A 24,396-nucleotide genomic window follows, 5' to 3' on the forward strand; every position below is an offset into this window, starting at 1 on the left:
ACGCTCGTAAATAAGAAGCTGGTCACGAATGACTGGTCGGGGACACCCTTCCCATCTCGGGATGTTGTCCTCACGGAATTCGCGACGACAGGCGGCCGCATTGTGGTCTTCAATATCTACAATCCGGGAGATTCACGGACAGTGCTAGAGACCCTCGAGACGTTCATGGACGAAGACCATCTACGTCTCACGGAGGCGGATCACCTACTCTGGATGGGGGACTTTAACCGCCACCACCCCATGTGGGACAAAGCGCGAAACACACAGCTCTTCACGGCAGCGGCTCTGATGGAGGCGGAGGCTCTGATCCAGCTAGTGGCAACATACGGGCTCACGATGGCTCTGCCGGAGGGCATACCCACCTTACGTCAATCCAGGACGAAGAACTGGACTCGCCCCGATAACGTATGGTGCTCAGAGCACACACTCGATTGCATAATCGAGTGCGACGTGGTCCCGGGACTGCACGCTGTGCGTGCCGATCACGTCCCGATCAAGACCGTGGTGGATGTGAGACTGCGGAGGCAGGAGGAGGAGCCGAGACGGGATTTTAGAGACGTTGAGTGGAAGGAGTTCAAGACGGACCTGGCGGAGGAACTGAGGAGGATGGGAGAGATGGGGGTGCCGGGAACGCAGCGGGCGTTGAACGAGTATGGGCGGAGGATGGAAGAGGCGGTACAGGCGACCATCGAGAGGAAAGTGCCCCTCTCAAAGGTATGCCCCTTCTCGAAGAGGTGGTGGACCAGGGACTTGAAGAAGATGAAGGAAAAGAAAAACAACCTGGTGCGTACGAGGAACGCTATGCGCGGCGTACCTGAACACCCGGCCCATGAAGACTACGAGAGGGCGTGTCGGGACTTCACAGATGCGGTTGACAAGGCACGGAAAGACCATTGGCAGGACTTCCTCGAGGAGTTGGACTCCCACTCACTGTGGACGGCGCACCGGTACATTGTAACCCCAGCGACAGATGGCGGCAGGGCCCGCATACCCAACCTCACTCACCATGGCAACACGTGCACAACGAACAGCGAGAAGGCAGAGGCTCTCGCTAGCGCCTTCTTCCCCCCACCACCCGAAGCCTCATCGGTACCAGAGGGATACGAATACGGGACGCCCTACGCAAGCCAAGGCCTCATCACGGAGGAGGAGCTACGACTGGCAGCCAACAATGCGAGCCCATACAAGGCTGCCGGACCGGACGGCATACCAAACGTGGTATACAGGCGCTGCATAGACCTCTTGGCGCCCCACCTCCTCCGTATCTTCAACGCTGCCCTCACACATGGACTCTTTGCGGACGACTGGCGTGTCTTCACCACGGTGGTCCTTCGAAAACCCAGCAAGCCGGACTACACGATCCCGAAAGCTTACCGTCCAATCGCACTGGTCAACACCATAGCAAAACTCTACTCAGCCATTATCACAGCACGGACCTCAGCGCTACTGGAGAAAAGAAATCTACTGCCGGAAACGGCTTTCGGGGGACGCCCGGGTCGGAGTACCACGGATGCCCTCCTCACGCTAGAAAACACGATCAAGAAGGCATGGCGAGCGGGCGACGTGATCTCTGTGCTCTTCCTTGACATTGAGGGGGCGTTCCCTAATGCGGTGAGCGACATGCTAATTCACGAAATGAAATTACTACGCCTACCGGCAGATACGATCGCCTTCGCAGAGGCAATGCTCACAGACCGCCGAACATGCCTCAGATTTGATGACTACACGTCCGCAGAGATAGCCATACGCAATGGGATCGTACAAGGTGACCCCTTCTCTATGCTCTTATATGTGATCTACTGCTCGCGGATGTTACGCATTGCAGACACCGACCGCCGGAATGAACTGGTAATTGGATACGTTGACGACACAACGCTCCTCGCGCGGGGCAAAACCTATCACGACACGCATCGACGACTGGGGGACATGCTTGAACGCCCGGGAGGGGCACTGCAATGGGCACGCGAACATAACTCAAAATTTGAGGTATCAAAATTCGGACTGATTGACTTTGGGCACAACCGGGCAAAGGAGCGCCCGGATATGTTGGTAGAGGGTCACGTTATAACGCCGAAGAAACAACACAAACTACTGGGAGTAGTGATGGATCAGGAACTGCGGTGGCGAGAGCAAGCCGCTGCAGCGATAAAGAAAGGTACGACGTACTCCTTGCAGCTTTGTCGTCTCGCACGCCCCTCTACAGGAATGCCATTCAAGCTGGTCCGCAAGTTATTCAACGCGGTAGTCCTACCGAAAATGTTCTACGCTAGCGAAGTCTGGCTGCCACCGCCGCTCGGGGTTGATCTCCGAAAAGCAAGAGGCTCCCAAGGGTTGATGAACAAGTTTGCTAGCGCACAACGAATAGCGCTATGCCCGATGACGGGGGCCATGAGGACCACCCCGACGGACGTTCTTCAGATCCTCGCCAATGTCACGCCGGTGGCATTCACGGTACAGAAGATCCTCCACAGAGGAGCCCTCCGACTAGCAACCCTGCCGGCGACGAACCCGGTGGCCGCAAGATTCACCAACGCAGCAAAGCGCCTAGTGAAACGGCACCGCTCGGCGCTCCACCTACTAGCACACCGGCTATCCATTCCAGTCGGCGACCTCGAACCGCTACATCGGGCACCCATGCGAAACTGTGCACAGCACTTCACGATACACATAGCAAAAGACAAGCCGACCTCGCTAGCGGAACACAACGCGTTACCAGCACGGCGATGGGCGATATACTCAGACGGATCGGGATACCAAGGGAAGATTGGGGCGGCAGCGGTGATCCGCCGTCCTAACGGAACAGAGAAAGTGGCCAAATACCACCTAGGCTCGGAGTCGCGACACACCGTTTTCGAGGGCGAGCTCGTCGGGGTATCGCTCGCACTCGACATGCTAGCGAAAGAACGAGGTGCAGAAGGGTGCCAAGTCGCAGTATACGTTGACAGCCAGGCGGCACTCCAGGCTTTACGAGAGCCGTCGTCGACGAGCCCAGGTCACTACCTGATCCCCCCAATCTGGCGACAGGCGAAGAAAATCAGCACGGAGATGACAGGGACCGAGATAGAAATGGTATGGTTAGCGGGGCACAAGGGGATAAGAGGGAACGAGGAAGCGGACAAGGCCGCGAAGGACGCAGCGACGGAAGGGAAGAGGGCGAACGAGAATAGAAAGCTACCGAACCACCTCAAAGGGGAGCTCCCAGCGAGCGTTTCAGCACTAAAGCAAAACCTCAAGAAGCGAATCAAGGACAGCTGGATCAGACAATGGACGGCATCGGATCGAGCGCAACGGCTCACAGCGATAGGGTTCAAACCAGCGACCGAAAAGCACATGGACCAACTCAGCGAACTCCCGCGACGCCAAGGCGCGATCCTCACGCACCTACGCTCAAAACACGTCGCCCTCAACGCATTCCTAAGCAGGATCAAGGCGGTAGACAGCGCGACGTGCACACACTGCGCAAGAGAAGTGGATGAAACGATCAGACATTACCTATTTGAATGCCCTGCATGGGAAAGGGCCCGTCGTCGACTGGTACAGGCGATCGGGCGCCAAGCTGAGTCACTTTCTCACTTATTGAATGACGAGAAGGCCATACATTCGCTGATGAGATTCATCAACACAACAGGACGCTTCAGAAAAACATACGGAGACCTCTACAGAACAAAATACACGGCGTAAGCCGCCTAGCCGTCTCGCAACGGCAGCCACCCGTTACACTCCGGAGCTGGACGACAGAAGGACTGGGGACCGAGATGAGGAGCAGGGGAGCACGGGAGAGGGGAAAGGGTGATCCATCCTAGGAGACGGCGTGATGACCTCAGTTTATTTTGTCAACCTATTTTCGCAAGTGCTAACAGCCCCTCGGGCTGGCGGGCACGTGTCAGCTTGAAACCTCGTACGGATTAACCAGAGAAGGGGAGATCCCCCACATACATACTCTAGATACAGATTACACTACAGTAGGACTGTCCGCCTTGGGGCCACACGCCCCCCAGGACATTAAAATGATACACCAACCAACCAACCAATCCCCTTCAGCACCATACAATAAGTCTCATGGCCATGGTATCCTCAGACTCGAGTCTCTGGGTTACCAAACCATAGAAACCCTGATGTCTGTCTTCCATCTCGTATGAATATACTCAACGACGTACTGTTAGACAACGCGACAGAGGTGCTCGGTACAGTAGTGCCGAATGTCCTCATATAGCACTCGTTTACTCCGTGGCTTTGGGTTTGCTTCAATGGGTACAGGTATACATATGCAGCACTGGGGTTACTAGCAACGTGAGTTCAACCCGCTATAAAGAAAACAAGTCATGTAGTATTGGTTCTCTCATTGCTTTATTCATATCTACAGCCGTCTGTCACACATGGCACCGATCGTCGCTTGTCCTGGTCCTTCCCTTCTCTACTCGATTTCCGTCTCAACCTTCCTGAGCACAACCCGTCTTGTCCTCATAATCTCTTCATGCTCGGGCCCCAAGTAGCGCGGTGACTGACTGCTCCATTCGAGATTGCCCACGACCCACTGATCAAGGGCATCAAAGAAGCGCTCGACGTCTGCATCAACCTTAACGCCCCACGAGGGGAGCATCGCACGACCACGCATGCACCCTTCCATCTTCTGGGAAAACATCTCACCGACGTGATCCACCGCGGCCTGCAGATCCAAGTCGAGAGTCTGCATCAAGACAGTGATGTTATTATTGCCATCAAGACCTTTAGCTTGCTCTCTGTTGTAGGAAAAAACGTCCTATCGCATAAAAGCCACAGAATCAGCGCCACAAGATAGAAAGACGGTAATAAACCCGTGCATCAACATACATTTACCAAAATGACCATGTCCGCAGAGTCAGCATACACCCGCAGGAACGTAGGGTCTTCGTAGACTGCATCCGGGAGGTCAATACCGAGCGCGTACTCGGTAATGGCGAAAAACACCATCACGGCGCTGTTTTCCCGACGAGCGACAGTGAACGTGTCCAAGTCTAGGATGCGCTTATTTTCGCGGTCCTCTGCTTCAGCGCATACGGCGTTTATGTACAACTTGAAAATGGCCAGGAACCGGCCAAACCAGCGCGACTCGGTCACACCAGTGCCTGTGATGCGGGAGCGAAATCTGATGTAATCGAGGACGAAATGTGAGCTTTGTGAACTGTGGGATGGCAAGCGTCTGTCGGGCGCCTGCTTACTCTCTTGTTGCTTGCATAACCTGCGAGCTGTCGTGTACAGCAGGGTCATTCAAAACCCGGATAAACGACTCGCCGAAGCCACGGGCCTCGTCACTGTTCATGTCGTCCGTCAAGTCGTCCACCAAGAACAAAAGGTTGTTCAAGTAGCACATGGTGCGGAGAGTCTCCTTCCCGGCCCATGGATAACAGTGAGGCATGAGATCTTGGAACCCGTCTTGGATAAATTCGTCTCGCTTGCGATCGACGAACGGGACATGCTTGACAATCCACGCATGCGCTTCTGGAATGACCACATCGGCGTGAGGGTTGGTACGACCGAAAGCGAATGGGCATGTCGCAAAGAAATCCGGCAAGATGAACTCGGAGGGGTCCATGGTGGACATGTTAAAGTGGCGGGCAATGTGCTCATTCCGCCGCCTTTAAGTATCATGCTAGTTATGCCCCGCTGGCATTCTCCGTGGTCATCAATCCTAGGCCTGAACATTCAGCAAGGCGCCACTAATATGTAAAACTAACCTTGGCTGACCGGAGAGGAGGATGGCCATCTTCCATGGAATTAGTAGCTGCGCTTCAAACGGTCGTTCACATTGTATGATGACCGTACTCCACCTTAAGCTCGAACCACTAAAAGTATACATGGCCTTGTCTCGCTGGGATCTTGCTCCACTCGTGGCGTGAGGCTGGCGGCAAATATTGAGATGCCTAATCTGCGGGTCCTGCTGTCAGTACTAACATTCCCGAGTCAGCCAAACCTTATCTACGCAGAACTTGCCAGAGCTATGTCTGCCGCGTTGAGCTTACCCTGAAGACATGAGTTACATGAAGCAGAGGGTCTTCAAACATGGTAAGAAGTTGAGCAAACCCATCCGCATTAGCCCGCCGGACAAAGCAGATTATAAGAGGCAGAAATTCCGCTGTGATGGACATCTGGATTTTGATTGCAATTAGTATCATGGTGCATGATTACTTTGAGCTAAAATAACTATGAGCACTTGACTGTAAGCATAGTGAAGCTGAACAACGGTACGCGGCTGGTTTGTCACGTATAGTCCGGTGAATAGTTAATGTTTGCGGCTTATAGTACAGGACTTTTCTCCTGGCGGTTGTTCATTTAAGCAAAGATGGGGTCGACGCCGCCGAAGGCGGCCATGGGTACAAGAAGAGAAATATCAGATCTGTTTTGCTCCAATGCGTGAGTGAGAGTGAGCTGCCCCGTTGATGAAAATTGTCGCAAAAATCGTAGTTGGGTGATCATGCACATGTCTGGTCAGTCTAATCCCCCACCTAGGGTCAGCTCGAATACACTTGGGAAAAGTCAGTAGGTCAAGGCAGCACCTCAAACCATCATGCACACTGTATGACGGCATAAACGATAAGTTGATACGCCGCCTTGTAAGTCATAAAAATATTCCTGGCCGTCTTGCATCTTTATCTATGCAGTTGCCAGAGTTGCGGAGCTAGTTTGATAAGTATGGTTATCTGGTGCATTAAGCTTATGCCTGAGGGCATACCGGGAGAACCCCATATCTGGTACGCGGCTGAGAAAACTTAACGTTGGTCCCCAGACAAAGCAGTTAGGTAGAACCTTCGCTGCGAAGGTCATCTGAATTCAGGGGCAGCCAGCATCATGATGCACATGATTCTGAGGGCATCCATGTAATCACTTTGAAGTTGAAAGACGTTACCCAGTATGTCATGTATAACCTTGTGAACGACGTTTGCGGCTGACGGTACACTCCTACTTACATTTCATCCTAGCGGTCATTGATTCGAGCAACTGAGGCATAGAATCAATCACGCCAACGGCGCTGGCCGTCGGTACAGGTGGAGGAAAAGTGAAATTTGTTCTTGCTCCAATGCGAGTGAGAGTGCGTTACCCCGACGATGTTCGTGCGCGAATTTATAGGCGAGCGTGTAACCATCGATATTCATCCGGCCCCTTTCACCTCGTCGTGGTCCACTTTCTAGGTGGGTTTTCTCAATAAGGAAGGTGAGTGCGATGAGGTCATCAGAATCAGTGGGGCAAAGCCGGGGATGAATAGGGGGCAAACAGGAACAAACAGAGGTGGTCGGTATATGGCTTCAGTTTTTGGGTTACAAGTTTGTTACTTGTCTTGATTGGTCGGACCAGTCCATTACTACTCCCGCTGTCGACCTCAACGTCCGACCAACCCACAGACACGACACCACCCAGAAACATTCTCGTATGTTCTCATAAACTATCATAACTTTCTCGTCTCAAACATAGCACAGTCAATATGGCTCGCCAACCAGCAACCGTTCCGCTTGTCACGAAGCGGCTCATGGGTTCCAAGGCACGCAACCACAAGAAGAGCAAGCTCATGAGCCCCGCACCCACCCTGGAGGCCACCGCGGAGGAAAAGGTCCGCATCGTCAAGCGTCGCATCGAAAAGGCAGAGCGCGACGAGCGGATGGACATCACCATGGCCCTCACCCCGGTCAAGACGTATGTTTACCTTATCGTCCTGCCCCCGCACCACTGAGTCTAACCCTCGCTCCCTCCGCAGCTACATGGGTGGCTTCACCCGTCCCAAGGATCTTCGCGCGCTCTACTGGTCCAAGGGCGGCCGCTTCCAGCGTCTCGGCAAGGTCTTTGAAGCTCCACCCGAGGCCGCATATGAGCCGCACACCGTCTTCCTTCTCGAGGGCCGCTATGAAACTCGCCATGGACTCGGCCGTCCAGAGACGTTTGACCACGTCGTCGGTTTCTGCCGCGAATCCGACTTCCCCGACGTCCTCAAGAAGTACAACTCCCCCCGTGCTCCCACCAGCGAGCTCGAGTCCATGGACAACGCCCGCTGGCCCTGGGGCAAGCAGCGTAACACCACTCGTATCAGCTGGTGGGCCAAGGGCGAGGATGCCGAGGCGATCCGCAGGGAGATCATGACTGGTGAACTTGCATCAGAGCCTGCTGACTCTGCCGCCAGGCACGCCAGCTCAGCCATTCCACCTACTGTTCCTAGGTCCCCCATGCAGCCCCAGGCCCGCGCCTTCCACACCTCTGCGCGTGCGTTCGATACCAACTCGTATAACGCAGACCACATCGTTCCCGACTTCTACATCCAGCATAAGAAGCAGAAGAAGGCCACTAACAGCAACGGCGAGGAGGTGGCCGTCGAGGAGGCCGAGGAGGTTCCGGTCGAATACCATCTAGAGGACCAAAACACCCAGGTCCGCGACCCATCGCTGCGCAACACTGGGATTCGCAAGCGCTCGCACAAGGGAGCCGCACTCATGCCCCACCTCTCCGACTCGCTCATGTCGGACGAGATCTCAGCGAGCACTCGCCGTCTGCGCGGCAAAATCCCTGTTGAGCACTACGACGCCGACGGCAACCTCGTCCACTCGAGCGGCTACGTCACCCCGGGCTCGCAGGGGCACTCGAGCCACTCGCGTGCCCACCGCCGCAAGGAGAACCTGCGTGACGAGGAAGAAGAGCACGCCGCGCAGACCGCCGCTGTCGCGGAGGCTGTGCTAGAGTCCGACCTTGACACCCTCAGCGCCGTGCGCACGCGCCCTCACCCGCACAAGGTTCCCTTTGAAGTGCGCGACGCTGAGGGGCAGGTCTTCCACCCGAGCGGCTTTGCCCCGCCCACGCCCGCTGACGAGTTCAAGTACTCGGACAGCGCGAGCCTGGAGCGCGATCTCAGCTCCGCCGTCAGCAGGCAGCGTGCCCGCGAGCGCGACGCCTCGACGCCCAAGGGCGGTCGCGGTATCCACACTACCGCTATTGCCCGCGCCACCGTAGCCTTCCACCACCCTCTGCCCATGGCACCTCCCGAGGCACCCAAGGCCATCCAGGCCGAGGCTGAATCTGAAGCAGAGAGCCACCACGCCGCGGTGATGGACCCCACAGCTCCGCGCCGCTCCCTCCCGCTCTCGCCCGAGGTCAAGGCCGTGCGCGACGCGTACATGCCCACGCTTGCCGAGAAGCCCTTCTTCCGCCCGCTGCTCACCCTCAGCGTCTCCACGCGCCCGCTCGCAGCCACGCTTGTGCGCCTCTCGCGCTCGCTCGAACGCGGCCTGCCCTTCTACGCCTCCATCCCGCCCGAAGACCGACGCAGCGGCCCGTCCTTCAACGCGCGCGTGCGCCACCTCCGCCTCGACCGCATGCAGACGCTCGCCGTGCAGCTCGCGCAGCTGCTCGCCGGCGCGCGCGGCGGGCTCACCGGCCTGCGCTTCTCGCCCGCAGACACAGCGCGCGGCGTCGACGGGCACGGCTTCGACGACACGCTCCCCTGGGACAAGCGCGTCATCGGCGTCGGCGTCGGCAACTGGCAGACGCGCGCACCCGAGATCAAGCAGTCGTTCCGCGCCGCCGCCGCCGAGGACGTCCAGGCCGCGTACACCTCCTCGAGCGCCCCCGCGGACAAGGGCGCGCTCAGCGTGTACGGCCTGGACGAGCACGGCCGGCGCATCTGCGACGAGACGGGCGCGGAGATGCCGTACGCGGCCAAGCCGAGCCCGAGCCCGATTATGCGGGCGATCGCGGACGAGATGCGCGCGCGCAAGGAGGACAAGCGGCTCGACTGGGCCGAGGACCACGGCGACCTCACCGCGGGCGAGGTAAACCGCCTGCGCCACGAGCGCAGGGTCCGCAGGGAGACCGTCGCGCGCGAGCACCCCGACGCGCTCGCGCGCTTCCTCGCCAAGGGGCCTAACAGCATTGTGCACCCTTGAACGCTATCCGTTCCTTTTTGAAGTAATTGTTTTCTTTTCTTTTCCTCGACTCGCACTCTTAAATAAAGAACGAATGCATTCCTCCCAACAAGCCACTCGTGCTGTGGAAGCACGCATAGAGTAATTCATGTATTATACCTTTGTCGCTGTTCAGACATTGCTCTCCCCATGTCGGTCGTCTACCAACAGTAATTGCAGTCGAACACATTTGCATTCAATTTTGAGCATTGGGGACTTCGGCAGTCGTCACTTATAATTCTCTTCGCGTAGACGAACGCAGGAAACGTGCGTGCAGTTACCGTCATATATCGTCAGTGCTGCAAAAAAGAAAAACAGATGAAGTACGGTAGGCGAAGTAAACGAGGTAATTAGAAAGGAAATCCAATGGGCCAGGGGGGGAAACCAACGAGAGTGAGAACGTGAATGGAGTGTTCGACAAGTCAAGGCACCGCTTCCATTCCAATAAACGAGCGTCGAAGGATATGTGCGTAGGGTATAATGAAACAGCTTGCACGCCGGCATGGAAAACAACACGGACGTAGGGCGCCGAGTCGTCTACCGTCTGGTGGTGCCGCGGCCGTAGCCGGCCTGGAGGTTGTCGAGCTCGGCTTCGAGGGCTTTGATGGCGCTGTGCGCCATCTCGAGGTCCTTGTTGAGTCTGTCGCGCTCGGCGATGAGCTGGGTGGAAAACACGTCAGCACTTGGGAAATATTTTAAAGAACTAAAAAAACTCACATGCTGCTCCCACTGCCTGAAGCGCGCCTCCTCAGCCTTGACCTGCTCGGTGAAGCGCCGGCGGAGCTGCTCCTCCTCCTCCTTGAACTTGGGATTATCCACCTTCTTGACCTTGGGCTCGCCAAACTTGCGCGTCTCCATCTGCTGCTGCCTGTAGTTCTCGTAGTGCAGCTCCTCCGTCGTCGAGATCAGGTCCAGCATGTGCGTCCTTATCAACAACGAGCGCAGCTTGCGGAAATCGCAGTGGTTCTCGTTCTCCACCTCGGCAACGCCCCAGAGGTACTCGCGTCCCTTGACGGTGCGCCCGTCGGGCGTCTGCACGTCTTCGGTCGAGCCGATGATCGAGAAGGGAATCGCCTCCGAGAGCATGCGCGCGTGCTCCGCGGCCGCGTCGTCGTCCGCCTCCACCGGGGGCTGGTAGATGCGGATGCCCTGCGCGGCGATGACCTCGCGGATGCGCTGCTTGAAGACGGCGAGGTCGTTCTGCGTGAGCGTGTCCGCCTTCGCGATGACCGGGATGAGGTTCACGCGCGTGCCGAGGCGCTTCATGATCTCGATGTCGAGCGGCTTGAGCCTGCGCGCGGTTTTTTGGTCAGCGCCTCGTGTTCCGCGCCTCCCATAACTGGGAGGGACTTACGTGTGTCCGGTAGCGCGGATGAAGTACAGGCATGCGTGGACACGGAGGTCGGTCTTCTCCTCGCGCTCGGGCTGCTGCTCCTGGCGCATATACGCTTCGTGCTGGTCGTCGATGAAATCGACAATGGGCGACCACGAGTCGCGGTTGTTGACGTAGTCGCCGAAACCGGGGGTGTCAATGACGGAGAGCTTGACCTTGAATTGCTTCTCCTCGAGCTCGGCCTTGATAATCTCGACCTCGGTGAGCTTGTCAAGCTGCTTGTAGTGCCGCTTGGTGTAGTTTTTCGCCGGGGAGAGCTCGGTTGTGAAAAGGGTGTTGACGAGCGTCGTCTTTCCCAGACCGGACTCGCCTATGATAAAGGAGTAAGCGGGTATCCTTCACAGTACCCCCACATGACGAGACGCACCAACAACCATCATGGTGAAGTGTGCACCGCTCTTGGCGACAATCTTGTGCCTCTACAACGCGAAGAAAAGGGACGCGACTGTTCAGCTAAACAGCAATAGTGAGTCTGTCACAGGATACACACCTGGTTGGGGAGGTTGGCGATACCAATGCCATCGACGGGGGGTGCGGGGGAGGCCATTTCGTGTGTTGGGGTTGTTCTCGACGACGACGCGAACGTGAACTGTTTTGAGCAACCAAACTAAGACCAGCTTTTCCGCCGCCACTATTTGGCCATGTTTGCTACCAGTGGCGTGTCCCCTCTCATCTCACGCGACACCGTCTGTAGCTTGATGCGAAACCACATTCACATAACAACGATGCGTTCTTTCAGAAACTACGGTCAACTTGCAAGACTCGAGGGCCATTGTTAAGCTGCTCTCTCGGAAACCTTGGCCAAAGGTTGGAAACACTGATAACCTCAACTCGATTCAACGAGTAGTCATGGTCAGCAGCCTAGGGTACGACCTATCTATGCATTCCTCTGATGCGCGGTCTACCCATCTCACCTTGATGCACCGCTCGGGTATAGATACAACCGTTTCCCTGTATACGTCGTCCGCGACAGATCTTTTCGAGGTAACTTTGACGCAAACAAAGCTCGGGCTTTCTGGGATCCAACCTTCGCCGAACGCTCCATTCCAGTGATCATGCTCTTGATATGATTGAAGGTACACCATAAAATCGAACTCTCCTATCCGCTACGTACGGTGGTGGTTCAGATATGTCGGACTGCGCATCATCAGGCACAGGTTCGTAACCGCGTGCTACGATCAGACCTACGGCAACATGGGTCAGAGTGATGTTTCAGATGTGCTTCATGTACACTTACTGTCAATAATGTCCTGCTTTCGATATATCTCTCGACGGGAACGGCGCAAGAGAAAGCCCATCACAGCGAACAATATCACACCACAGATCCCTCCAGCAAGACCACCTCCAAGTGCTGCTGCAGAAATGTGTTTCGAGGGTGTGCTCACTGATCATTCGTCACATTAGTGAAGACCGATGCGAAGCTGATTCCAACGTACTATCATTCTGCTGCGGCGATGGAATGTACTGGATGAAGTCGAGCACTATGTCGCACGTAGTGTCTGGGTCCGTGCGGTTGAATACCAACGTATGGTTACCATCCGGCAGGACATCTGACTTGAACATCTGGTAGTGGTACACTACCTGAGGCATGCTTGGTGACTCATATACCACCGGGCTGCCTCCGTCGATGACGTACTCCGCTTTGGGCAGCTGGCTGAGACAAAACCCGGTCGTGCCATACACGGATACCCAAATGCCTGGAAGTTCCGACAGTGAGTACACTCTAAGCTAGGCCCATCTCAACGTACCTGTGAAACTGAAAGTCATCGTGTCGCTCATGCCATTTGAGCGCATCTCCGTGCGGTCGTATTCGTATTCTGATGCGTTGACTCCTGTCAGCCAGTTTCCTTCGTACTGGATCCGTGGATCTTGATCATCGACGACTACCACAGAGGTCATGTTGTGGGCTGCGACAGAGTATGGATACGAGATGTGACATTTGGACTAATGGGTAGGCCACTAGACGCTTTTATATTAGCGTCACTCGGCCCGAAAACTTCCTGGGGCACTGATTTCATGATGCAACATGTACACAGGTATCAAAAGGCGCCCTGCTTGATTCACGATGTGTAAGTGCTAATTGTATTCACCGGTGACGGAAAGAAGCCGATCATCATAGAGCCCTCGGTCCTGCGACTGTCAACGCCATGCTGTTTAAGGAATCTGGAGACATCGAGTGTTGCTGGACTAACAGCGCCACACTTGAGTATACAGCGTGCGTGATTGCAAGGCAGTGATGTTGACTGCCTTGAGAAAGAGCGAAGGATCGGGGCGGGCATTTGTTGCCGACAGCCAAAATGGACGCGGTACACATGTGTACGCATGGGGAAAATGCGGAAGCGAACAACTTCCCCGAACCACGCCGAAGGAGCGATCGGAAGCATTTAACGCTGGTATCAGCCACTACATGGGCACGCAAGACTGTGCATCCGACGTTTACCCTTGAAAGTTTACCGAATGTTGGGAGCGCAGGCAGTCTCTAGTATTTCAGCAGCTCAACTCTTACGAGTAGCAGCGGAGGCCGAGGCTGCCGTCTGAGTAGCCTAAGGTACTGTCTACCGATTTACCCTCGAGTAACACATGCTGTCCCTAGGCCTGAGCGCCAATCAGGCATCTAAATGAACGCTCAGCGCCATGTCCACATGACAGTACCTTCATACGACTCGGAGAGGCGGAAGTATGCGATACCTCGCACCTGAGCGCATAACATGCACGAGCTTTCCGCGATCGAGTTTAGTCCCCTCCCCGTGCGTTCATCCAGTGATCATGGTTCTGGTGATATTGAAGATGAATCGTCAATCATAAATCTCTTGGCTACTCTGTGAGGTGGTGTTTCGGCCGCGCCTGCCTGCCTCTCTTCAGGTAGTGTTGCACGAGATCGTGCAGCGATCAGCTCTATTATCCAGCACTGAGAACGAATCACAGCATGAAGATGATTCATCGTACCGTCAATCATATCCTGCTTCCTCTGGTTTACTACCTGGTACCGTCGCAAGAGGAGGCCTAGTGCAAGAAACAGTATCACGCCACCAACTCCTCCAGCAATACTACCTGCCAGCACTGATACGGACACGCCTTGAGATGATGTGCTGGTGCCAGTGGTTGTATCTGCGAACTTGTCACTCAACGAAAACCGACGCAGAGTGACGAGACATACATACTCTGCGGCACCGAAGGAATATACTCGATAAAGTCGAGCACGAGATCGCACGTAGTATCTGGGCCTACGCGCGTGAACTGTAGCGTGTGGCTCCCTTCCGGCAAAATGGCAGAGTAGAACATCTGGTAGTAAACCGAGATGTTGGTTATGCTTGGCGCTTCAAACTGGAACGGTTCGCCTCCGTCGATGGAGAAGTTCCCTCTGGGTAGCGTGGGGTTGAAGCAGTCCCCAGTCGTGCCGTACACAGAGACCCATATCCCTGAGAGTTATGGCGATGAGAAAAAACGACAGTCTAGTAAAACACATACCAGTGAACGTGAACGTCGCGGTGTCCCCCGTTCGGTTTGAGCGAGCATCTGTCTCCTGATATTCGTATTGTGTGCCAGCCACACCAGGTTCATCGAAGATCCAATTTCCTTCGTAGTTGATTTGGGGGTCGTGATCGTCAACAACAATCAGAGAGGTCATGATGCGTAATGGTGGTAGAGTATTGACGACCTGGAGACAGCTTTGAACACCGGGATGAAGCGTTGGAACCAAGTACCCTAGTACCTGTCTGTTTATATAGCAGCACTGCTCGGCAAGGCAATCTGTCTGATGCTATGATTTGACGATGCACGCACATGCACAGGTTTGATGATATGAAGCGGTGAACATTATTGGATGGTTGCATGAAACCCACACCACGCACAAGTGCTTATTGTATTCGCCGGCAACCTAAAGGGAGCCCGATTTGTGTCGTAGAAACATGTCCCTCCCGAAATCCCTATAATGACATCGCACTCTGTATCTCGAACCGTGGTCTGAGACTTGTGAAGCTAATACAAGGTGAACGTGAGAACTTGTCGGGCTATGCAAAATCCTGCTGTTCATACACTGCATGCGTAATGGGGAGGCATCGACATTGAAATATTGACTGCTGACAGAGGAAAAGAATCGTAGCGGTCCGAGTCCTTTCCGAGAGTTGGTGAATTGAGATGGCTTCGGCACGCAATGAAGTGTTGATCTGGTTTCCTAAGGATCATCTCTGGTGTGAGTACCGGGCTCAGGAGCTTGGTCCATGATCGCCGCCTGCAAGCTTCGACTTGAATCCACTCCACATTTGTTCAACAAAGCTACTCTGTGTGGCGGGCACACTCCGATTTGTCTTACCAGAACACTCACATCCCTCTACATCCGGTAGACTTGCGCCCAGAGTTGACGAGTGTGAGAAAAATATGTTTTGTTTTGTTTGGCGAATTGCCAGCTCGTGTGTGATACGACTCAGCAACGACTCAGAGCAAATTTTGGTGGGCGCCCAATTGAAAGTCATTGAAACGTTCAAGATAAGTACTAAGTACTCACAGCCGTGTTTGCGTTCCTTGATTCCACCGTTTGAGCAGTTGCAAGACCCCAACTATCCACAATTCACACACTTTCGGCCCAGGGCCATCATGCATCAAGTTCCAGGGATTCAATTCAATCCTCTTCATCACATGCACAAACCCTAAGACCACGGCCGATAGCTTGAGCGCTTAGATAAACGGGCGAAGTTTCAAACAACGACGACTTGCCATTGTACAGTGAGAAGTCGTACGACACCCAGCACAGCCAAGTCGCACTGCTTGTCAACACAAGCGGCGAGTGTGTTCGGCAAATTCATCTCTAGTACAACCTTGCTCACAATCGGCCCTAGCTCAATCTCCATCTATTCACGTCGTGCCCAAGGCTTGTTCTGTGTCGCCTCCTTTATATTTTGCTCATTTCGCCTTCTTTTCTTCTTGGTTTCTATTTCACGCCGTCCTTGAGTCGGTTGCTCACCTCAATGACGGGGATTGATAGCAATACAAGTGCAATCGATCCACTTCATGGATGTTCGCCACGAAACGTAAGGGAGGCACAGGTGCAAATGGCTACGGTATGTACGTTCCCGCTCCCTTCACCACTTTCCTTTCTCTGGCAGATTCGTCTCGTAAACTCGATAGCTCAGCATATCGAAGGGAAACAGGTCTCACACTGCCAAGGAGCCTCTCTATGGCTTCCTGCCACGAAAAGTGATGGCAGTCCAGGCCCAATCGGCTCTGGTAAGCGCACTTGACATGATTCTGTAAAGCTGCTGTGAACCTCACTTTTCTGTGCTAGGACCATGACATAAACCCTTTCACGAAGCAGCCGCACTCGGCCCAGTACAAGAAGATCTTGGAGGCGCGCAAGAAGTTGCCGGTGTACGCTCAGATGACAGATTTCTTCAAAATGGTGCGTCCCTTGCCTCCTCTTCCTTCGAGGCTCTAGGTGCTGTATGTGGCTGCATACTAACTGGATCATTCGTCGATAGTTCACCGACAACCATGTCATCGTCATGGTCGGCGAGACCGGCTCGGGCAAGACGACACAGTAAGTTGGTGTCTGGGGCAGATTTCCGTTTGTTTCAGGCGTGAACAGTGACTTACAGACGGGTCTCTTCTTTTACTCGATAGAATACCACAGTTCGTCGCGTATTCGGATCTCCCCCATACGAGGGGCAAGATGGTGGCGTGCACCCAGCCACGCTGTGTAGCTGCGACGTCGGTGGCCAAGCGTGTAGCTGACGAAATGGACGGTGTGTAGGTTATGTGGGGGGAAGTTTGGTCGCGTACTGATTGGTCGATCCAGTGCAACTTGGTCGTCAAGTCGGATATTCGATACGTTTCGAAGATATGACGGAGCCAGGGACGACCTTCCTCAAGTACATGACTGACAGTGTGCTGCTCCGCGAAGCCATGCACGACCCGGACCTCTCGCGATACTCCACCGTCATCCTTGACGAAGCCCACGAACGTACACTCGCCACCGATATCCTCATGGGGCTGCTCAAGGCCCTTGTGCAGCGGCGCTCTGATCTCAAGCTCATCGTCATGTCCGCAACGCTCGACGCGCTCAAGTTCCAGAAGTACTTTGGTATTCGCGGAAATGAGCCCGCGCCCCTATTCAAGGTTCCCGGCCGGACACACCCCGTTGAGGTGTTCTACACGCAGGAGCCGGAACCGGACTACGTCGAGGCAGCGATTCGGACGGTGCTGATGATCCACCGCGCGGAGGACCCCGGAGATGTCTTGCTGTTCCTCACGAGTGAGGAGGAGATTGAGGATGCGTGCAAGAAGATCAAGCTTGAGGTGGATGACCTGGTCAACCAGGATCCGGACTCGGTCGGCCCGCTCGTGTGTATGCCGCTGTATTCGTCGCTGCCACCTGCTCAACAGCAGCGCATCTTCGATCCGCCGCCATCCCGGCGCTCTAGGAGTGGTCCGCCGGGGAGAAAGGTGGTGGTATCGACGAACATTGCGGAGACATCATTGACGATCGACGGTATCGTGTACGTCGTTGATCCAGGCTTCTCGAAGCAGAAGGTGTACAACCCTCGTATCCGTGTCGAGTCATTGCTCGTCAGCCCGATATCGAAAGCGTCGGCTCAGCAGCGTGCTGGGCGAGCTGGACGGACGCGGCCAGGGAAATGCTTCCGGCTGTACACGGAGAAGGACTTTATGAAGGAGCTGGAGGAACAGACACACCCGGAGATTCTGAGGAGTAATTTGGCTAGCACGGTGCTGGAGATGATGAAGGCGGGCGTCAAGGTCTGTTCCTCCCGTTAAGCTTGTGATCTTTGAGTGATAATAACATAACGTAGGATCTTGTCCGATTCGATTATGTCGACACTCCCGCCCCTGAAGCGCTGTTGCGAGCTTTGGAGCTTCTCAACTACATCGCTGCTCTTGACGACGAAGGGAACATCACTGCGCTAGGCAGCATCGTTGCGGAATTCCCTCTGGACCCGCAGCTCGCCAAGATGCTCATCGTCAGCCCCGAGTTCAAGTGCAGTAACGAGATATTGACGCTCACTGCCATGTTGTCTGGTATGTGGCATTCATGCATTGCAATGTACATCTACTAACATCTCGAATGAGTGCCAAATGTGTTTGTCCGACCGAATGACCAACGCAAGGAGGCGGATGCAGCGAAAGCCCTTCTCAGCATTCCCGAAGGCGACCACCTTACCTTGATCAACATCTACAACAGCTACAAGCAAAGTGAGCCCTAGCGAATTGACCATAACATCATCGTTGACCGTATGTTGCAGATGAGTGGGATAAAAACTGGACTTGTACTAACTATGTGTCAGCGCGTGCGCTGATGCAGGTAGACAACGTTCGCGAGCAGCTGAAGCGGACGATGGAGCGGTACGCGATTGATCTAGTGACGATCCAAGACCCGAAGAAGCTGTACCTCGCCGTGCGCCAGGCGCTGTGCAACGGATTCTTCATGCAGGTCGCGCACAAGCAAGGCGAGAAGGGCGGCTATATGACGCTGAAAGATAACCAGGTGCGTGCCACTAATCGATCTGTCACGGACAAATACCTTATGGGCATTCTTAGGTGGTTAATCTTCATCCGTCGTGCGGGATGGAGACACAACCTGAATGGGTGATCTTCAACGAGTTTGTGCTCACGACGAGGCCGTACATCCGAACTGTGACCGAAGTGCGCGCAGAATGGTGGGCAGCCTTTAATATTCGTGAAATGACTGGCCACTGATTAGGTCCATTCACCAGGTTGCTTGAGTACGCGCCTTCATACTTTGATCTCAAGTCGTTCCCAGACGGCGAGGCGAAGCGTGCCCTGCAACGCGCGTACAATAAAAAGGCGGGCAAACGGAGCAACGACGAGTCTGGCCCGGTCAAGAAGAAGAAAAGGAGATGAGGGATGGTTGTACTTTGAGAAGCTAGATCTTGCTTGTTACTTTAGGCTTGCATCATGTAGAGACGGCGACGTGTCTCCTGGTCTGATCAAAATCTGAACCCTTTACCATTACGACTCGAAGTGGACATGTTACGAAGACTTGATTGTCTAAGTACGAAACATCCTACAATGCTGGCACCGCCTTTCACACGAGCGCAACCTGGCAGCCCTCGGTCAGTGAAGGCACACTTATTTCAGGGAGCGAATGGCCAGATGGACATGCATGCATGGACATTTATAACCAAACCTGCGTGCAATCCCATGGCGCACTTGACAGCGGTTAGCTTGAGTTCAAGCAAAAGAGAGGTTTAAGCATATTCATTGAGGCATGGCAAAGCATGCAAACACGCCTACTCAAGCGCATAGCATCGTGATAAAGAGAGAAAAGTAGCACAAATCCTACAACATCCCCAGGTAGTCCGCTTAGAACGCGGGCTGAGCCTCGAAGCCCTCCTGGTAGGCGCCCTCAGCCGCGGGTGCAGCATATTGCTCACCCTCGGCAGCGGCACCAGGCTGGACGGCAACGGGTGCGGCGACAAATGGCTCTTTCGACTCTGATGAGGGCTCGAGGACAACCTTGTCGACGGGCGGCTCGAGGATCTGGACGGAGTCGGGAAGGGGCTTGCGGGGACCAAGGACACCCTCGGGATCCCAACCCTTCATGCTAAAACAGGGGTCAGCAAGCTGCTGACAAGTACGAGATACGCATAATTAGCTCACATCTTGACCTTGATACCAAGGACACCCTGGCGGAGGAGGACGTGGCGGACGGCGTAGTCAACGAAATCCTTTGAGGGCTGACCGGAGTGGATCATGAAACCGTCGGTGAACTTCATCGACTTGGCACGGGCAGCACGGAGTTTGCCAGAGACGACAACCTCGCAACCCTTGGCGCCGGACTCCATGATGAAACGGAGGATACCGTAGCAAGCACGGCGGACAGCGAGACCACCGAGGAGTTTGTAGCGAAGGGACTCAGCCTGGGCGACGGCAGAGAGACCACGGTGTTGGACCTTCTCGGCGTAGAGCTCGAGAGCGTTTTCGGGGAACTTGAACCGCTTCTGGACGAGAGCGGTAAGCTCACGGATGCGGCGACCCTTCTCACCGAGAACCTCCTGAGTCATGGAGGCACGGATGATGATCTTCACGTTTTGTCAGCACATTGTTCATGACATGAAATGGGTAAACGTAGTGGGAGCAGGGAGCGAGAACTAACTTCAGTGCGGGCATGGGTGACACGGACGTCACAACCCGAGTAGCCCTCCTCAGAGAGCTCACGGGCGAAAAACTCGTTGAGCTCGGCGCGGAAGACACCGTCAGCCACGAACTTGCGCTTCTTGGAGATTTGGGCGGACATTTTGATTCGCGTTTAACGCTCTTTTGTTTTGAAGTCTTGAGGCCGACGAGCGGTGTGTGTCTATTCGGCGATGGATGAGCAAGAGTGCGCGAGGATTTGGGCGCGAAGATCAAGAGATATAGGTGCATCCAGATTCCACTACCTCATCCAGCCCCTCGACCGCTTAATCCAACCTCCATAATTTCCTTCTCCTTCCACACAGCAGCATGGATCCCACTGGCGGCAGATACAGCGAAAAATTGACACAAACTCACCTTGAGGACGACGCCGAGAGTGATGAGTACGGGCTCCTCGCTATCGGTAAGTGCGTTTGCGAGGACTCGGACACTGCCGAGACTTGAAGCGGCGACTGAGCAAGGTCGGAGAGTGGTCCGAAAACGCCGGAGCAAGGGAGGCAAAAGGCGCGTACTGTGACTGCAGCCATTGCCCTTCGTCTCGACGCGTCCTCTAGTCGCTGCCCAGCTCAAGCATACGACATACTCGTGAAGGCAACTGATATCGTGAACGCCATGCTCCGACCCACCGCTCCGCTCTTCAAGGTCACTAAATCCTCTCGTGCATGGCTCGCTCGCCAAGGACGCGATCCCTATGTCACACAACGCGTCGCATCACACGGCCCCTCCAAGTCTAACAAGTCAAACTCAAAACCTGCCCCACTTGAAGACCTGCCTCGTTCCTACCGCTCGCGTGCTGCCTACAAGCTTCTCGAGCTCGATGACAAGTACCATCAATTCCTCACCAAGCCTTCTGTTCGTGCTGTCGTCGACCTGGGTGCTGCACCAGGAGGTTGGTCTCAGGTAGTAGCTGAGCGGCATGGCTTTTCGACAGGGTGGGATTTCGAAGAAAAGGGTATGGGCCGAGGTGATCCTTCCTCACCCTCTGACGACTGGTCTTCCTCTCCCTCCTCTCTTCCTCAGGATACATTTCCGGAGCCTAATACAAGCAGGGAACAGTCCACTATTCTTGCCCTTGATATCCTCCCAATGCTTCCCATACCAGGCGTACACTCCTTAACATTCGACTTCCTACGTCCAGACGCACCAGCGGCCCTGAGGTCCCTTCTGTCTGCCCGAGGGCACGACTACGCGGACGTCGTCCTCAGTGACATCGCTGCGAACATGAGCGGCAACCGCACTCGCGACGTTGAGAGTAGCCTCGACATTTGCCGGGGCGTATATGAGTTCTGCCTCGGCGTGTTGCGCCCAGAGGAACCAGGCTGCGATCGACCTGGTGGTGGGAGGAAAGGCGGTGCGCTCCTGTAAGCTCCTACTCTGCTCCTCGCTCCTTTGACGCACTAAACCGCGATCGATGTGTTTCAGAATCAAACACTTCAACCACCCTTTGCTGACTGAATTCCGCCGCGAGCATCTCGAACCCCAGTTTCGCAATGTTTACTACGTCAAACCCGACGCCAGCCGATCGGACTCGAGCGAGGGTTACTGGCTATGTCGTGGCTTCCGTGGCCCGCCTGGCTCAGGCAGCAGTCGAGCCTTCTCCACCAACATATGATATACGTCGATGCTTTCTATACCCTAGTTCTCGCAACGCACCTTGCTCAGACCATCAACCGTGAGGAATATAATCGCTTCCATCAGCTGATACGTGTGGATCACGAAAATCCGCCCTTTGTGTCGACAAATTGTCCAAGGCAACAAAAGCAACATATATCCAGACTTGATCCGCGTAACAAACTTTGGCTAAAATTCCTTATTACAAAATTTGAGGATGGCGTCTACACCGCATATTCACTGTTCTGCACTATTACCACCCATCAATGCGACGTACTCACTTGTGCTGCACGATGACGTTCCCATTCTGCACCGACCCCCACGCCACCGCCTGCCCATTCTGCTGAATATTATAGACCGACGCGTCCGTAGTGGGTGCAATCGCCCCGCCCCACGTCCCCGCCTGCGCCTGTGTAAACATGACAGTGCCGAAGTTGTTCAGCGGCGCGAGCCCCGTGCCGTTGTGGTACGCCTCAACGATCCAATCCGCGTTCCTCTGGCATAGCTTCGCGCTCGAGCTCACCTGCGTCGACACCTCCTGATTCTTGGACTTGTTCTGAATCTTCACCTCGCCGCTCGTCGGCGAGGTTGCGGTCACGGTGAGCGTCACTTGATCGCTCGCGTCGAGCCTGAGCGTCTCGAGAGGCGTCGCATAGTCTGGTAGCCACTCGTACCAGGCTGCAAGATAAGGGGTCAATAGGAGTGCAGCATGCTCCTCTCTGGCGTATGGCTACTTACGGATGTACGATACTACCCCGTTGTTGACAGTCACAATGATGCCCACTTGCAAGAGGGTGCTGCATGATACTCCGTCCATGCCGACCCAGATAGCCACCGATCCATTTCCCGTCGGTTTGGGAAGGCTGAACGTGCCAGTCACACTATTGATCTGGACGGTTCATGAGCTACGGGAACCGTTTCTGGGAGCCACCACCTACCGCTTCAGTGCCGTTCATCACGGCTCCTGCCCAGTTGGTAGTGAAGATCGAGCTCCGAGATACAAGTTTATGCGCTCTTTTGTCGATGGAAGGCGTGGCGAGAGTAAACGAGGCAAGTAGGAGCCCAAGGAAAAGCAACAAAGCCATGGCAGAGGAGGTTGCTGAACGCTGATTCGGGGGGTCTAGCCGTGCACAATTCCGTCAAGCAGTCTTATAAAGCTGGCTTGTGGACTCGGCTCCTGACATCGCCAACCATTGAAAGGTGCGCAGTCTTGTCGATCCAGCAGCATGAATCTCTGTTCAGCAATTGACCGGCCGGACACTCCTATGCAGGTTTTCCGTGATGATTTTCTTCGAATGAATACAACGAAATGGAGAATAAAGGGTCACTTCACGTACTTAATTCAGCTTGAGCAGATGTAGTCAGGATAGGTTAATTTGGGATACCGGAGCATCTTGCAAGTTTACGGGATTATACAGTAGTGGCAACTGCAACTTGCCAAGACCGCGACCAAGTTCAGGAGTCAGCATTTCAGTTCGGATAGCCTCGTACGGAGCGGACAGTGAACAGTCAGAACCACTCGTGCAAAAGCAGATAGGAGCCTCGGTCCCCCTGACAAGCCAGAAAGAATAGGGTAGAGCCCTCTGCCGTGCTACGGAAACTTGGTTAACGGGTAAAGATAGATCTAGACGTTAACGTTTCGGGGAGAAACCAACTTCGCGGCTGTTTCCGACTCTCAGTCTCTCACCACAAGGCAGAGCCGTCGCTGCGCTCCGAAATTAAGTCCCACACTTAGAGAGAAAATAGTGGTGTGATAGGTTCATGCGTGGGCTGGCCACGAGCTAAAATAATATTCATTATGCTACCAAGTCCCGGTAGGGTACTCCCAGTTCCAAGCCCAAGCCAAACGGTCGATGACAACATCTAAACGAGCAGCGCTTCTGTTAACGGAGTGGGGCAACAGTGGTCCCCAGACATTGGTGTCCGATGTGAAGCATCCGTTCTCCACCGTTAGGCACCACTCGACCACCTGCTCGAACACAGAACTGAAATCATCCCTGCAAAAGATTAGGACAGTAGAGCGATCAGCGGGGAAGAAAGCTTGCGCCATGACCTCGATGACAGAGTCGTCAGGGAGTAGGAGGTCAGTGTACCGGGCGTAAACTCTCAAATCGGCAGCGACGGAGGAGTTGTCTGCACAATGGAGAGTGCATTCATAATTGAAGTAGTGAGCGATATGACTGGATGGCTTCTTAACGAACGTTCACCTAGGCTGATCGACGCAGACGTAGCCATGAAGGTGGCACACAGACATGAATGAAGACGATGAGGAAACAAATGTGAGGGAGGGAGGAAAGGAAATGAAGAAGA

At 54.6% G+C, this 24,396-nt stretch overlaps 12 protein-coding genes across 12 annotated transcripts; 6 read left to right on the top strand and 6 right to left on the bottom strand.

Moving 5' to 3' along the window:
• Window positions 1-1,683: 1,683 nt before the first annotated feature.
• CONPUDRAFT_61511 (uncharacterized protein) lies at window positions 1,684-1,905 on the top strand (the record flags this gene model as incomplete). The annotated part of the gene is made up of 1 exon (XM_007773567.1): window positions 1,684-1,905. A coding segment is annotated over one exon (222 nt), but the record flags the coding sequence as incomplete, so codon positions are not given.
• Window positions 1,906-2,844: 939 nt separating this feature from the next.
• CONPUDRAFT_37170 (uncharacterized protein) lies at window positions 2,845-3,264 on the top strand (the record flags this gene model as incomplete). The annotated part of the gene is made up of 1 exon (XM_007773550.1): window positions 2,845-3,264. A coding segment is annotated over one exon (420 nt), but the record flags the coding sequence as incomplete, so codon positions are not given.
• CONPUDRAFT_84161 (uncharacterized protein) lies at window positions 3,250-4,021 on the top strand. Its single transcript, XM_007773975.1, has one exon. The coding sequence runs from the start codon at window positions 3,264-3,266 to the stop codon at window positions 3,474-3,476; it is 213 nt and encodes a 70-aa protein (XP_007772165.1). The 5' UTR covers window positions 3,250-3,263; the 3' UTR covers window positions 3,477-4,021.
• Window positions 4,022-4,414: 393 nt separating this feature from the next.
• Window positions 4,415-5,581, bottom strand: CONPUDRAFT_75631 (terpenoid synthase; the record flags this gene model as incomplete). The annotated part of the gene is made up of 3 exons (XM_007773705.1): window positions 4,415-4,759; window positions 4,831-5,125; window positions 5,199-5,581. The coding sequence occupies 3 exons, from the start codon at window positions 5,579-5,581 to the stop codon at window positions 4,415-4,417; spliced, it is 1,023 nt and encodes a 340-aa protein (XP_007771895.1).
• A 1,875-nt stretch (window positions 5,582-7,456) lies between these two features.
• CONPUDRAFT_157032 (uncharacterized protein) lies at window positions 7,457-9,899 on the top strand (the record flags this gene model as incomplete). The annotated part of the gene is made up of 2 exons (XM_007773976.1): window positions 7,457-7,665; window positions 7,727-9,899. The coding sequence occupies 2 exons, from the start codon at window positions 7,457-7,459 to the stop codon at window positions 9,897-9,899; spliced, it is 2,382 nt and encodes a 793-aa protein (XP_007772166.1).
• Window positions 9,900-10,098: 199 nt separating this feature from the next.
• Window positions 10,099-11,882, bottom strand: CONPUDRAFT_109121 (Septin). The gene is made up of 5 exons (XM_007773977.1): window positions 11,801-11,882; window positions 11,678-11,729; window positions 11,272-11,620; window positions 10,635-11,208; window positions 10,099-10,577 (listed from the first exon to the last, which is right to left on the bottom strand). Exons 1-5 carry the CDS (start codon window positions 11,855-11,857, stop codon window positions 10,455-10,457), a joined length of 1,155 nt encoding a protein of 384 aa, XP_007772167.1. The 5' UTR covers window positions 11,858-11,882; the 3' UTR covers window positions 10,099-10,454.
• Window positions 11,883-12,358: 476 nt separating this feature from the next.
• Window positions 12,359-13,217, bottom strand: CONPUDRAFT_167872 (uncharacterized protein). The gene is made up of 4 exons (XM_007773978.1): window positions 13,059-13,217; window positions 12,747-13,007; window positions 12,548-12,694; window positions 12,359-12,494 (listed from the first exon to the last, which is right to left on the bottom strand). Exons 1-4 carry the CDS (start codon window positions 13,207-13,209, stop codon window positions 12,364-12,366), a joined length of 690 nt encoding a protein of 229 aa, XP_007772168.1. The 5' UTR covers window positions 13,210-13,217; the 3' UTR covers window positions 12,359-12,363.
• A 555-nt stretch (window positions 13,218-13,772) lies between these two features.
• On the bottom strand, window positions 13,773-14,989 carry CONPUDRAFT_139015 (uncharacterized protein). The gene is made up of 4 exons (XM_007773979.1): window positions 14,779-14,989; window positions 14,472-14,729; window positions 14,257-14,418; window positions 13,773-14,205 (listed from the first exon to the last, which is right to left on the bottom strand). Exons 1-4 carry the CDS (start codon window positions 14,936-14,938, stop codon window positions 14,075-14,077), a joined length of 711 nt encoding a protein of 236 aa, XP_007772169.1. The 5' UTR covers window positions 14,939-14,989; the 3' UTR covers window positions 13,773-14,074.
• A 1,517-nt stretch (window positions 14,990-16,506) lies between these two features.
• On the top strand, window positions 16,507-19,182 carry CONPUDRAFT_157036 (P-loop containing nucleoside triphosphate hydrolase protein; the record flags this gene model as incomplete). The annotated part of the gene is made up of 10 exons (XM_007773980.1): window positions 16,507-16,533; window positions 16,592-16,705; window positions 16,785-16,843; window positions 16,927-17,048; window positions 17,102-18,060; window positions 18,114-18,339; window positions 18,391-18,513; window positions 18,564-18,805; window positions 18,859-18,977; window positions 19,035-19,182. 10 exons carry the CDS (start codon window positions 16,507-16,509, stop codon window positions 19,180-19,182), a joined length of 2,139 nt encoding a protein of 712 aa, XP_007772170.1.
• Window positions 19,183-19,524: 342 nt separating this feature from the next.
• On the bottom strand, window positions 19,525-20,851 carry CONPUDRAFT_84170 (40S ribosomal protein S3). Its single transcript, XM_007773981.1, has 4 exons — window positions 20,833-20,851; window positions 20,438-20,638; window positions 19,942-20,363; window positions 19,525-19,885 (listed from the first exon to the last, which is right to left on the bottom strand). Exons 2-4 carry the CDS (start codon window positions 20,576-20,578, stop codon window positions 19,645-19,647), a joined length of 804 nt encoding a protein of 267 aa, XP_007772171.1. The 5' UTR covers window positions 20,579-20,638; window positions 20,833-20,851; the 3' UTR covers window positions 19,525-19,644.
• Window positions 20,852-21,087: 236 nt separating this feature from the next.
• CONPUDRAFT_128836 (23S ribosomal RNA methyltransferase) lies at window positions 21,088-22,158 on the top strand (the record flags this gene model as incomplete). Its single annotated transcript, XM_007773982.1, has 2 exons — window positions 21,088-21,836; window positions 21,898-22,158. The coding sequence occupies 2 exons, from the start codon at window positions 21,088-21,090 to the stop codon at window positions 22,085-22,087; spliced, it is 939 nt and encodes a 312-aa protein (XP_007772172.1). The 3' UTR covers window positions 22,088-22,158.
• Window positions 22,159-22,369: 211 nt separating this feature from the next.
• Window positions 22,370-23,069, bottom strand: CONPUDRAFT_16986 (concanavalin A-like lectin glucanase; the record flags this gene model as incomplete). Its single annotated transcript, XM_007773536.1, has 3 exons — window positions 22,370-22,764; window positions 22,825-22,975; window positions 23,025-23,069. Coding segments are annotated over 3 exons (591 nt in total), but the record flags the coding sequence as incomplete, so codon positions are not given.
• Between the last annotated feature and the right edge of the window lie 1,327 nt (window positions 23,070-24,396).

This window comes from Coniophora puteana, assembly GCF_000271625.1.
Source record: "Coniophora puteana RWD-64-598 SS2 unplaced genomic scaffold CONPUscaffold_11, whole genome shotgun sequence".
Lineage (NCBI taxonomy): Eukaryota > Fungi > Basidiomycota > Agaricomycetes > Boletales > Coniophoraceae > Coniophora > Coniophora puteana.

Coding starts and splice junctions, on each gene's coding strand:
- CONPUDRAFT_167872 (XM_007773978.1), bottom strand. CDS start 13,209: ATGACCTCTGTGGTAGTCGTCGATGATCAAGATCCACGGATCCAGTAC. Junction 13,008..13,058: donor GATGACTTTCAGTTTCACAG/GTACGTTGAGAT, acceptor CGGAACTTCCAG/GCATTTGGGTATCCGTGTAT. Junction 12,695..12,746: donor ATCGCCGCAGCAGAATGATA/GTACGTTGGAAT, acceptor ACGAATGATCAG/TGAGCACACCCTCGAAACAC.
- CONPUDRAFT_109121 (XM_007773977.1), bottom strand. CDS start 11,857: ATGGCCTCCCCCGCACCCCCCGTCGATGGCATTGGTATCGCCAACCTC. Junction 11,621..11,677: donor CTTCACCATGATGGTTGTTG/GTGCGTCTCGTC, acceptor CCTTTATCATAG/GCGAGTCCGGTCTGGGAAAG. Junction 10,578..10,634: donor TCAGGCAGTGGGAGCAGCAT/GTGAGTTTTTTT, acceptor TTTTCCACCCAG/CTCATCGCCGAGCGCGACAG.
- CONPUDRAFT_139015 (XM_007773979.1), bottom strand. CDS start 14,938: ATGACCTCTCTGATTGTTGTTGACGATCACGACCCCCAAATCAACTAC. Junction 14,730..14,778: donor CGCGACGTTCACGTTCACTG/GTATGTGTTTTA, acceptor CATAACTCTCAG/GGATATGGGTCTCTGTGTAC. Junction 14,206..14,256: donor GAAGCAGGATATGATTGACG/GTACGATGAATC, acceptor GCTGGATAATAG/AGCTGATCGCTGCACGATCT.
- CONPUDRAFT_84161 (XM_007773975.1), top strand. CDS start 3,264: ATGGACGGCATCGGATCGAGCGCAACGGCTCACAGCGATAGGGTTCAA.
- CONPUDRAFT_84170 (XM_007773981.1), bottom strand. CDS start 20,578: ATGTCCGCCCAAATCTCCAAGAAGCGCAAGTTCGTGGCTGACGGTGTC. Junction 20,364..20,437: donor TCACCCATGCCCGCACTGAA/GTTAGTTCTCGC, acceptor CAAAACGTGAAG/ATCATCATCCGTGCCTCCAT. Junction 19,886..19,941: donor CTTGGTATCAAGGTCAAGAT/GTGAGCTAATTA, acceptor CCCCTGTTTTAG/CATGAAGGGTTGGGATCCCG.